Raw genomic sequence first — 11,124 nt, forward strand, 5'->3', positions numbered from 1 at the left:
TCAATGAATCTGGTAGTGGGGGTTCACTTTCTTCCAGTTTAGCCCCAATTGAGATTATTCCTGCTACTATGGCTGCCGGTGACGGCGACGGCGGTGGAAAGAGTGGTGGTTCGATGTGGGCTTTTAGTGGCGGAGCAAACAACAACAAACACCATTACTGGACCTTCAAATAATGGTTGTAATGTGATGGAGAATTATAGTCTTTATAGTGATTGAGAAATAATGGTTGCTAGGGTTTGAGAGAAGATGATATGATGTTAGGGTTTTGAGTTTGAGAGAGATAAGTTGCTAGAGTTTTGAGTTTGGGAGGGAGGCTGCTAGGGTTTTGAGTTTGGGAATTGGGAGGGAGCCTGCTAGGGTATTGAGTTTAGGAATTGGGAGGGAGGCTGCTAGGGTTTTTGAGTTTGGGAGAGGATAAATGAGTTTTATATTATAGATAAGGGTATAAAAGTCAGTTTCGAATTCCAGACTTATCAATTCCGATGGAAAAAAAAAACATTTTATTTCAATTTTTTAGATTCAGTATTTTCAGATTCAGATTTTTCAGATTCAGTTTTTCAGATTCAGACTTAATAAAAAAAACAAACAGCACCTTAGTTGTGCATCTACTCTGAAAACTCGGAAGTCAGTACTGAGCCAAATATTAGCAAACCTTAACCAATCAAGAAGTCAACTGATTGATTTGGACGACACGTTCTGAATCCTTGAATGCGCAAGAAAGATATTTTGTTCATGTAAGATTTCTAATTTTTTGTATTGTCATTTTAAAATTTTGTCCACATTAGATTCTAAAAGTGTGGCTACCATGTTTTTGGTCCCCTATGATAATATTCAATGATTTCTTACTAAGGTTTCAACATAGATAGGACGTCTCAACATTGTGGGTAGTAATGAGCAGAGCCAGGATTTCAACTAAATCAATGGGGTTTAGTTTAGACGCTTCTAAGATGCTCAAGTCGAAATTAAATTGGGTTTGAATTCGACAGGTACAGTTAGGTTTTTGGCCTGATCAAGAAGTTTGGCTCTCTCCCCCAAGGTTGTCACCTCAATTAAATATTTTTTCTTAAACCTTCTTTTCAATTTTATTTCTTCAATCGTGTTTGATTTCGAAATCAGACTAATTGAACTGGAGTGGAAGACAAATTCTGCCGTAGAAGGGTTTGGATAGAAATGATATATATCTCAAGAGTTGTTCATTACACATTAAAACAAAAGTTTGTAGAAGTCTTAATCTGTTAAAATCAGTACTCTTCCGGTCTTCCCTACTTCAAATCAGCTTTAGGAACTTCTAGATCCGAATCTTGATATGTAACCCAAGAATCTCTTCGAGTCTTATTCAAGAATTGCTCGGGTGACTCATGATCCACAAGCAAAAGTTAATAGATTCTCGATAGCCTTCTCCTGTTGTTGCTGCAAGACTGTTAAATGGTTCCCATCATGATTCATGATTTCATATCTTGATTTCATTTCTTCTTTACAGGTGACTATTTTCTCCAAACTTAATGAACTCTTTAACATGATCTTCACAAGCTCCGCTTCGTTTGCTCCGCCATAAAAACCTTTTATCTCAACTTTCTTGAGGTTAGTTACATTGTAGGAAGGAAGCAAATGTGGTCTCCAAAATGTCGGTTTGTCATTGAACAATGATGATATTTCATCATCCTCAAACTCCTGCAGAACCATACCAAATTTTCTCAATGGGTAAAGCATTAGATGTGGCGAAAAATGAAGACCCAAAGTTTGCACGTTTAATTGATACTCACATTAGATTGATCAAAATGTATTGAGAGAGTCTCTAAGGAGCACTCTTTAATATGCCCGATAGACTGGGAAGCTCCCGGTTTTGTGAACACAGTTTTACTGTTAAATGCCTCAAGTTATTGAATGTTCTAGGCATTATTATCATACCATTTGCACTTAGAACCTTCAGAGTCAAAACAAATAAAAAGATTATGTATATCTGTACTCAATTCATGTAATACTTAAATGTGATCTGAATCAACTTGTGTCAATTTTCAGAATGTCTGTTTTCTATCCGAGCCGTCTAAATGACTGACTCGTGTTGTTTTGAGCACATTTGAGTGAAACGTATAATAAGTCTGGATTAAAAACCTACTGGCTAACATTATCTGAAATAACAATTGTGCCCTGACACGAACAAGACAGACTCATATTATTTAGATTTAGACATTCCAGACTCAGACGAGTCATCTGCATATAATTAAAAAAACGTGTAAGACTCTAACATTACCTAGAAATATTGTACTAGTAGAATATTAGGATTCAAACAAGTCAAAAAAGAATAATATACCTCAAGACACCAGCCACATAGTGTTAAAATCTTGACATGACTGAGATCCTTAAGAATGTCGCAGAGCTGCATCTGTTCATATTCAATAACAGAGAGGTCAAGTTCAACTTCAATCAGATTTTTCCCATTGATGATTGAGAAATGTGCAGGCATATTCCCTCCAAACTTAAATTGTGAAAGACTTGGAATGTTGACTTCAACCCAACTATCATCATCCTTGCTATTGTAGCACCAATCCAGCACTAAGGACTTGAGTTTTGATTTTGGGTGATGGAGATAAAGATAAGGGGTAATACAACACTGAATTAGTTGTAATTCTTCAAGGCAAGGAGAATTCGAGATCAAATGATAAACTGAGTCCTTGGGTAGTTTTACTTTCATCATAATTGCAATCTTAAGTGACATGAAATTCGCATACCTAGAGGATACAAACTTGCATTCGGTTAGCTTCAAATTGATGAGTGTTTCACTTGGGAAAGAACATGGAGGTAAAGAGTAGACAGATTTGAGGGCAAACCCTTCGTTTGCATACGAAAAGTCTAAATCAAGTTCCGAACAATTACTACTCGTAGCAAATCTAATCAACTTACGGATTCGATGAGTATAGACTTTGAACACAGCCATGTCAAAACCAAGTCGAAGTTTCTGAAATTGTTTGATTTCACTATGAAATAACACATATTCAAGAAACTCAAGAAATAGGTGTTTTCGATAGTCCAAGCATAGATTATTCAATCTTTTGGAGAAGGATATAAAATCTAGGTCTAGAACAGGAAGTTCAGTCCATAATGACTTCCATCTCTTCGACCAAAAACTCGTCCGAACTGCCTCCTCAGTAGGAAGTAAAGTAAGAATTTGAACTAAAATGTCATTAGGTAAACCACTTATGTGATCTGTATCATCTCTTCTTACATTATCCATCTCTTTTTTCTCTTCTTGTGGGTTCTTGATGGCAGAACTATTCGATCTTGAGGTTTCCTTCCTCCGATTCCTACTCTTAAACATCAAACATGCAAGAGAACGGTACATTGTTAACCAAAAACTAGTGAAGCAAAGTATCTGCAAATGGTTAACCTAACAAAATGATTCAGATTGACCATGAGACCAGGGCATAAGTATCAATTACCATAAGAAAGGAACCTCTTAGATCATATGTAACCTTTAAGGGTTTAGGGTTTATACAAAAGTACATTTTTTTCCTTGGAATGGATAAGATTAGAATGACTTCAAGACATTAAGAATCCCCTTCTGTATCTTTCCCACTTCAATAAACTTGTCAAAATCCTGACTTTGAGAAGAAAACAACAATGATCCTATCAATTTATGGAGAAAATGTTGGATTCTCATACATGGGTTTATAACTGATTTTGAAGTTGGATCCTGAACAAGCCAAATTGTTGAAGGAAAGGATTACAATGAGAAGAGTTCAAGCAATTTACTTACATGTTCGAGCTTGGTTTGAACAGGAAGAACAGAAATGGAATGGAAGCAGAGAGAGAGAGAGAGAAATGAAAAGGAAAGTTGGTCGCAGACTCACACATCAGTGCCGTTACGGGCGACCCATATTTAGGGTGGCTGGACAATCCATTTTCTTATATGGATTATTATTTTTTTTTAAGTAAACCATACTTTCAATCATAAATGAACAACACGAGGTTACATGGTATAATTGTTATTTCTCTCCTCAATTTCATGAGAGTTACATAAGAAAAGTTCATAGAACTTTCGAATATAAAGTGCCTCGTGAAGGGACAGAAATAGACTCGACACTGACTCAAACAAAAGACCTTAAAGGCTGACAAAAGATCCTAAAGATCGTGAATGAAAAGACCCTAAAGGTCGACAAAATATTACAGTAAAACTAATAAAAGAGCGACCACCGTTGTCGTCGGAAAATCGTTGTCGTCACCGGAAAACCGTTGTTGTCGTCAGAAAACCGCCACCGTCACCGGAGAACCGTCGCCATCACACCACCACAGAAATCACTTCACCACCACACCACCATCACGAAGTACCACCAGATCTAGCCGTAAAAACCAATCGCTCCACCACCACCACCATCAATAAAACACCACCACAGAAATTACACACAACCCTTTTCTCCACCACCACCCACCACCATCATTAAACACCACCACAGAAATAACCGACATCCCTCTTCTCCACCACCACCAACCACAAGCATTTAAAAACACCACCATCATCACATCACCACCACGCCACCATTAAACCAATTGCTCCACCAACAGATCCGAATCTGACTCCACCATTAAGTAGAGTGGATCGATTGAAGAGATATCCATTAGATCGATCTTGAAAGGTTTTTGGATCCGATTTCGGAGTATACCAAACCCTGTAGCGATGGATCTAGAAAATCTTAAGAACTAAAAAAACTACTAATCAAACAAAAATAAGGATCCGCGAAGGGAGGGCTCTTCGCCGGAGAGCCACAGGTCAAGAAAACGGAGATTCAGAGGCGATTTTACAATAAAATAGGGTTTTTATTGAAAGGGGGGAAAAGAAAACGAGAGAGACAAGACTAGAGAAACTGAAAGTTACTAGGCAAATAATTATGGATAATTATTTTCGGACGCAGTGCGAGTCAACTATGTTTAACTTAGTTGACTTATATTTATTAAAGGGACAAAATTAAAAGGACTTATTATTAATGCTCTATCATTCTATGTATCACCATGAGATTAGGCTATTTCTCTGGGTAAAACAAACCCTTTCTTTCTTTCTGTCTCCCTCTAGAACAAATTTAACCTCTCATTAAAAACTTCGACATACCAATTATAGTCAAAACTTATTTTCCTCCTGCCCTTCTTTCTCTCTCATCAGTATCCTTTCTTTCTATTGATTTTACTTTATGTCTATCAGTGTTCATCAAACCCACTTTCTTGTTGTAAATCAGAACTTAGAAGACTGAATGTGTTATTCGATTCAACTAACTAGTAGCTATATATAGCTTTTACACAGAAGATAAACTAACAGAATTTGCCCTTAATAAGGCTACAATAGTGCATAGAAAAACAGACTCTAATTTCTCCTAAAGACTAGGACTGACTTTAACAAACTAACAGACTTGTAAATTCAGAAAATAACTAAAATATCTAACATTCCCTCCCTTAAGCTAAAAGCATGTGCATTTAGCTTACTTCAGATGCAGTAACCATTCCAAGCATAGTACGAAGTTTCTCAAACTGCTCCAATTTAAGTGGCTTTGTCATTAGGTCTGCAACTTGTTCTTGAGAATTGCAATACTTCAGCTCCACAATACCATCATTCACCAAATCCCTTAAGAAATGGAATCTGACATGAATATGTTTGCTTTTTCCATGAAAGACAGGATACTTAGACAATTGAATAGCAGAACTATTATCACAATGAATTGTAGTACATCCATTCTCCTCCATTCCAATTTTTTTCAAAATTCTCTTGAGCCATATACACTGACATGCACATAGAACTGCAGCGATATATTCGGCTTCGGTAGTAGACAAGGTTACCACTGGTTGTTTTTTCGAAGACCATGAAACAGCTCCAGATCCTATCATGAACACATATCCAGAAGTACTCTTCCTATCGTCAAGATCATCAGCATATCCGCTATCCGTGAATGCAAAGAGTTTTGAACTGCCACCTCCCTTCCTGTATAGAATGCCTAGTTCAGTTGTCCCCTTTAGATACCTTAGAATCCTCTTGGCTGCCAACCAATGTGACATGGTTGGGCTAGACATGTACCTGCTAATAAGACTTACACCATACATTAGGTCAGGACGAGTCACGGTTAAATACATGAGACTTCCAACTAGTTGTTTGAACAAAGTTGTATCAACTTTAGTTCCTCCTTCATCCTTTGAAAGCTTTGAACCAGGGACAATTGGATTTTTCACACCATTGCTACTCGCCATTCCAAACCTTGTTAATACCTCTCGTGCATATCTTCTTTGACAAATAAAAATACCATTTGAATTTTGCAGCACTTCTACTCCAAGAAAATGCTTCATTCTTCCCAAATCAGACATGTCAAACTCTATCATCATTGAGTTTTTAAACTTATTACACATGTTCAAATCACTTCCTGTAAAAATTAAATCATCTACGTAAAGGCATATTATCAAAATTTTACCTCCTACAGATTTGGTGAACAAAGTATGTTCACTGGAACATTTCTCAAAGCCTTCACGCAGAAAATAAGTCTCAATCTTGCTGTACCATGCCCTTGGTGCTTGCTTGAGGCCATACAAAGCTTTCTTCAATTTGTAAACCCTTCCTTCTTCCCCCTCCTTAATAAACCCTTCAGGTTGTTGGACAAACACTTCCTCCTTGAGCTCACCATGAAGAAAGGCACTCTTCACGTCAAGCTGAAAAACTTCCCATCCATATTGTGCTGCTGTTGCGAGTATTACTCGAACAGTGTCAAGTCTTGCAACTGGTGCAAATACTTCAGTATAATCCACTCCATAACGTTGGGCATAACCCTTGGCTACCAATCTCGCCTTATATTTCTCCACATCCCCATTTTCGTTAAGTTTGGTTTTGAAAACCCACTTAACCCCAATAGGCTTAGCACCCTTAGGCAGATCCATCAACTCCCAAGTCTGGTTCTTCTCTATAGCTTCAATTTCTGCCGCCATTGCCTCTCTCCACTTTTTGCTTTTAACTGCCTCATCAAACAAATATGGATCATCATCTATGACCATCATCATTGCATGCATATCTTCTTCTTCTGACAACCCTTCTCCTGCCTCATAGTCTGCCATCCAGACTGGTTCTTTTCTGATTCTCTCATCCCTCCCTTGGATTGCAACTTCTCGAGTATTTCTTTCATTTGAAAGTGAACTATTTTCATTGTTGTTGCCTGAGATATTCTGAGTATTTTCTTCCTCAATATGTTCTTCATCACTTTCTTTATCATCTTCTAAAACATCCAATTTTGATTCTTCATCAGTTCTGCCCCAATCCCAACTCTCTTCTTCTTCAAATAAAACATCATTGCTGATGATAATCTTCTTAGTGACTGGATCATACAATCTATAAGCCTTGGATTCATCACTAACACCCAATAATACACACTTCTTACTCTTGGAGTCCAGCTTACTCCTCTTCTGGTCAGAAATGTGAGCATGAGCAATACATCCGAAGATCCGAAAGTAGTCTACCGTTGGTTTAACACCACTCCATGCTTCCTCTGGAGTTTTTTCTTTCACTGCTGCAGTTAGACTCCTGTTTTGAATGTGCACACACCATTTTACAGCCTCAGGCCAGAATGTTTTTGGAACATTCTTATTAGCTAACATTGAACGTACGGCATTCATGATTGTTCGATTTTTCCGCTCAGCAACTCCGTTCTGCTGTGGAGTGTATGCTGCTGTCAACTGCCTGCTTATACCCTGAACCTTACAAAATTCTTGAAATTCATTGGAGTTAAATTCTCCTCCTCTATCTGTTCTTAAACAAGTAATATGTGCGCCAATTTCTTTTTCAACACATGCTTTAAAGTTTTTGAATGCAACAAAAGCTTCTGACTTCTCGTGTAAAAAATAAACCCAAGTTTTACGTGAGAAATCATCAATAAAACTTATGATATACCTTTTATCGCTGTTGGAAGTCGGCATGATTGGTCCACATAGATCAGAATGCACCAATTGAAGCTGCTTCGACGCTCTCCATGAACTTTGCTTTGGTATAGACTCTCTGTGTTGTTTGCCAACCAAACAAGCTTCACATAATTTCTCTGGAATTTTAACCAAAGGCACACCATCTACCATTCTTTTGGATGCAAGAGTTCTCAACCCTTGATAATTCAAATGGCCAAAGCGACGATGCCACAAATCCGACTCTTTTTCAGCCAAAGCTTCAGCTTGAAAGCACATAGAATTTTTTGGAGCCATGGATACTGACAGATAGAACATTCTATTTCCACTCATATTAGTTTGCATAATTACCCCTCTTCTAGGATGATAGACTCTACAAGTCCCTTTCTGAAATAAAACAGCTAAACCTTTCTCCTGAAGTTGTCCTATGCTCAATAAATTGCTCTTTAGTTCAGGTATATAATAAACATCTGAAATTACCTGAATGATGCCATTTATTTGAAGTCGTACATTTCCTTTAGCTACCACTGCCATCCTAGTATCATTACCAAGTTTCACAGTTTGACGAAATCCTTCCTCTAGCTCCGAGAACCATTCTTTGTTGCCTGTCATGTGATTTGAACACCCGGAGTCAAGGAACCAGATTTCTTCTTTTTTGGTTTCTTGAAAGTCGACATATGCCATCAACAAGAGTTCTTCTTCTCCATGTTCAGCATAGTTGGCCTTCTTCTCCCAATCAGGACACTCATATTGATAGTGTCCTAACTGATGACATTTGAAACACTCAACAATAGCTTTGTTTTGAGACATCCTCCCTCGCTCTCTACCACCTCGACCTCCTCGGAATGAGCCTCTGCCCCTTTCTCTCCTTGGCTTATCATCATAAGAGATTCTTAAGGCTTGTTCTTCTTCCTGACTTTCCTGCATTCTCTATTCTTGAACCAACAGACTTCCATGGAGCTCATCAATGGTCAAGGTATCTAAATCATTTGACTCCTCGATTGAACAAACAACATAATTAAATTTTGGAGTCAAAGATCTCAAAACCTTACCCACCACTGTGTTTGGCTTCACAACTTCACCATTCACTTTCATCTTGTTCACAACTGTTAGAGTTCGTGAAACATAGCTATCGATCTTTTCTCCTTCCTTCATAGTCAGCATTTCAAACTCCTTCCTTAATGACTGCAACTGTGCTCTTTTCACCTTGGTGGAACCTTGGTATTTCTGCTTCATTGAATCCCATATTGCCTTCGACGTCCTTTTGTCAAGAATTGTTTCCATGATTTCTCTTTCAATTGAGTGAAACAGGTAATTCTTTACCTTAAGGTCCTTCAGCTTAGCTTCTTCAACGCTCTTCCTTTGCGTCTCACTTGCAGATGATATCCCGATTGCTGGTGATGAGATCCCTTCATCCACCAGACTCCACATCTCTTTGCTCCTCAAGAAATTTTCCATCAACATCGACCAATGGTCGTAATGGCCATCGAATTTTGGAATTAAGAATTTCTCTGAGGTTGTCATGCTTCACTCTCACTCTCACTCTCACACTCCTACTTAGTCAGGCCCCTTTTAATGCTCTGATGCCAATTGTTGTAAATCAGAACTTAGAAGACTGAATGTGTTATTCGATTCAACTAACTAGTAGCTATATATAGCTTTTACACAGAAGATAAACTAACAGAATTTGCCCTTAATAAGGCTACAATAGTGCATAGAAAAACAGACTCTAAACAGACTCTAATTTCTCCTAAAGACTAGGACTGACTTTAACAAACTAACAGACTTGTAAATTCAGAAAACAACTAAAATATCTAACATTTCTTTCTATTAATTTCTGTCTCTCATCAATCTCAATATACCACCCTTCACAGTTCATGCACATTTACCAAGAACACTTTTCTATCCACAAAAGATCATAACTTTCTTTACAGTGGAATTGTGGTTCTAACCTAGAAGCAATCTTTGTGGTAGATCATGCTACTGTTCTATGAGCATGGAACACAGATCCCTCTTATATACTGAATTTATCTTTAGAGTTTTTAGGGTTCTAATTACTAATAGATCTGCCATGAATTGGCTAGATTTTGCTCAATGTGGATATGTTCAATAAAAAATTTAAGAAATTGATGAGAAAATCAATTAAATATAAGTTTATGTTGGAATAAAAGTAATCTTTCTCTGTTAGAATATTTTTCAACAATATCCTTTGATTTTCTTGATTTGCCGTGTTTAACAATTTTTTTTCATAGTTTCTCTCCCTAAAAATTAAGTTGTTGGTGATGATGAAGAAGAAGGAACGTTAAGGTATTGCCTTGGGTTTGTAGAAGAAGAAAAGGGGGAGAACTTAAATTGAAAATTCTAATTTTTAGAGGACAGAAGTGAAATACAGTAGGGTAGTGCCCCTTAAAAATTGTTGTCCAGATAAGATTTTTAATTTTATTTGTCCACATAAAATTGTTGTCCACATAAGATATTTAATCGTTCATATATTGGTCACCATATTATTTAGAGTACTTGATTTTTTTTTTGAATATTAACTACAGTGGTGGGTGAGAAATGAAAACCACCTCCTCCATTCTCTCCTAACCACCTCCTCAATTCTCTCCAAACCAGTTTTCTAGATCTTCAATTAATCCGGATGAGGGGCTCCTTCTCTGGAATTTCCTCTTGTTATGTATATATTTTTCTTTTAATGTATAGTAATCTTTTTGGAAGTAGAGATTCGATTTTCTGTTCTAGATTTGAGAGATTTTCAAGAAAACCGGAAAGAAGGAGAGGAAACTAGAAGGTATTTTCCATGTTCAAATTTTCTTCTCTTTCTCATCGATCTGAGTTTTTGTATCTTGATGCTAAGAAGAAAATGTCAATGGAGGGGGAAATATTATACATAAACAACAAGAAAATAAAGTTATAAAATCACTCAACCTTCATCTTCGAAATCAAGTATAATAATTCGTCTCCGAGAAACTTAGTGGTGCTCTTGATGAAACCGTAATTCGTCTCTACTTGATCCATCCTGATTACATATAATTAAGTATTAGGGTTAATTCCGTTTTAGCCCCCGATTTGTGACCAACTAGCCGTTTTGGCCCCTAATTGTGTCCGGCAGTTCGTTTTGGCCCCAAAAAATTCCTAAATGGCCCCAAATTTTTTCAACCTCCCAATTCTACCCCCATGGCATTTCTGTAATTATTTTTTTTTTCTTTTTTT

The 11,124-nt window shown here is 37.3% G+C and overlaps 2 protein-coding genes across 2 annotated transcripts; both read right to left on the reverse strand.

Annotated features, from left to right (window-relative positions):
• Positions 1-1,159: 1,159 nt before the first annotated feature.
• LOC147566355 (putative F-box/FBD/LRR-repeat protein At1g78760) lies at positions 1,160-3,903 on the reverse strand. Its single transcript, XM_086652856.1, has 3 exons — positions 2,312-3,903; positions 1,764-1,924; positions 1,160-1,671 (listed from the first exon to the last, which is right to left on the reverse strand). The coding sequence occupies exons 1-2, from the start codon at positions 3,338-3,340 to the stop codon at positions 1,796-1,798; spliced, it is 1,158 nt and encodes a 385-aa protein (XP_086508982.1). The 5' UTR covers positions 3,341-3,903; the 3' UTR covers positions 1,160-1,671; positions 1,764-1,795.
• Positions 3,904-8,841: 4,938 nt separating this feature from the next.
• LOC147566356 (uncharacterized) lies at positions 8,842-9,435 on the reverse strand. The gene has a single exon (XM_086654287.1). It carries the CDS (start codon positions 9,433-9,435, stop codon positions 8,842-8,844), a length of 594 nt encoding a protein of 197 aa, XP_086510413.1.
• Positions 9,436-11,124: the final 1,689 nt, after the last annotated feature.

This window comes from Eschscholzia californica, unplaced genomic scaffold (genome assembly GCF_041429995.1).
Source record: "Eschscholzia californica isolate CP2 unplaced genomic scaffold, dmEscCali1.0.p SCAF_1, whole genome shotgun sequence".
NCBI classification, from domain to species: Eukaryota; Viridiplantae; Streptophyta; class Magnoliopsida; order Ranunculales; family Papaveraceae; genus Eschscholzia; species Eschscholzia californica.

Coding starts and splice junctions, on each gene's coding strand:
- LOC147566355 (XM_086652856.1), bottom strand. CDS start 3,340: ATGTACCGTTCTCTTGCATGTTTGATGTTTAAGAGTAGGAATCGGAGG. Junction 1,925..2,311: donor TATGTGGCTGGTGTCTTGAG/GTATATTATTCT, acceptor TTGACTCTGAAG/GTTCTAAGTGCAAATGGTAT.
- LOC147566356 (XM_086654287.1), bottom strand. CDS start 9,435: ATGACAACCTCAGAGAAATTCTTAATTCCAAAATTCGATGGCCATTAC.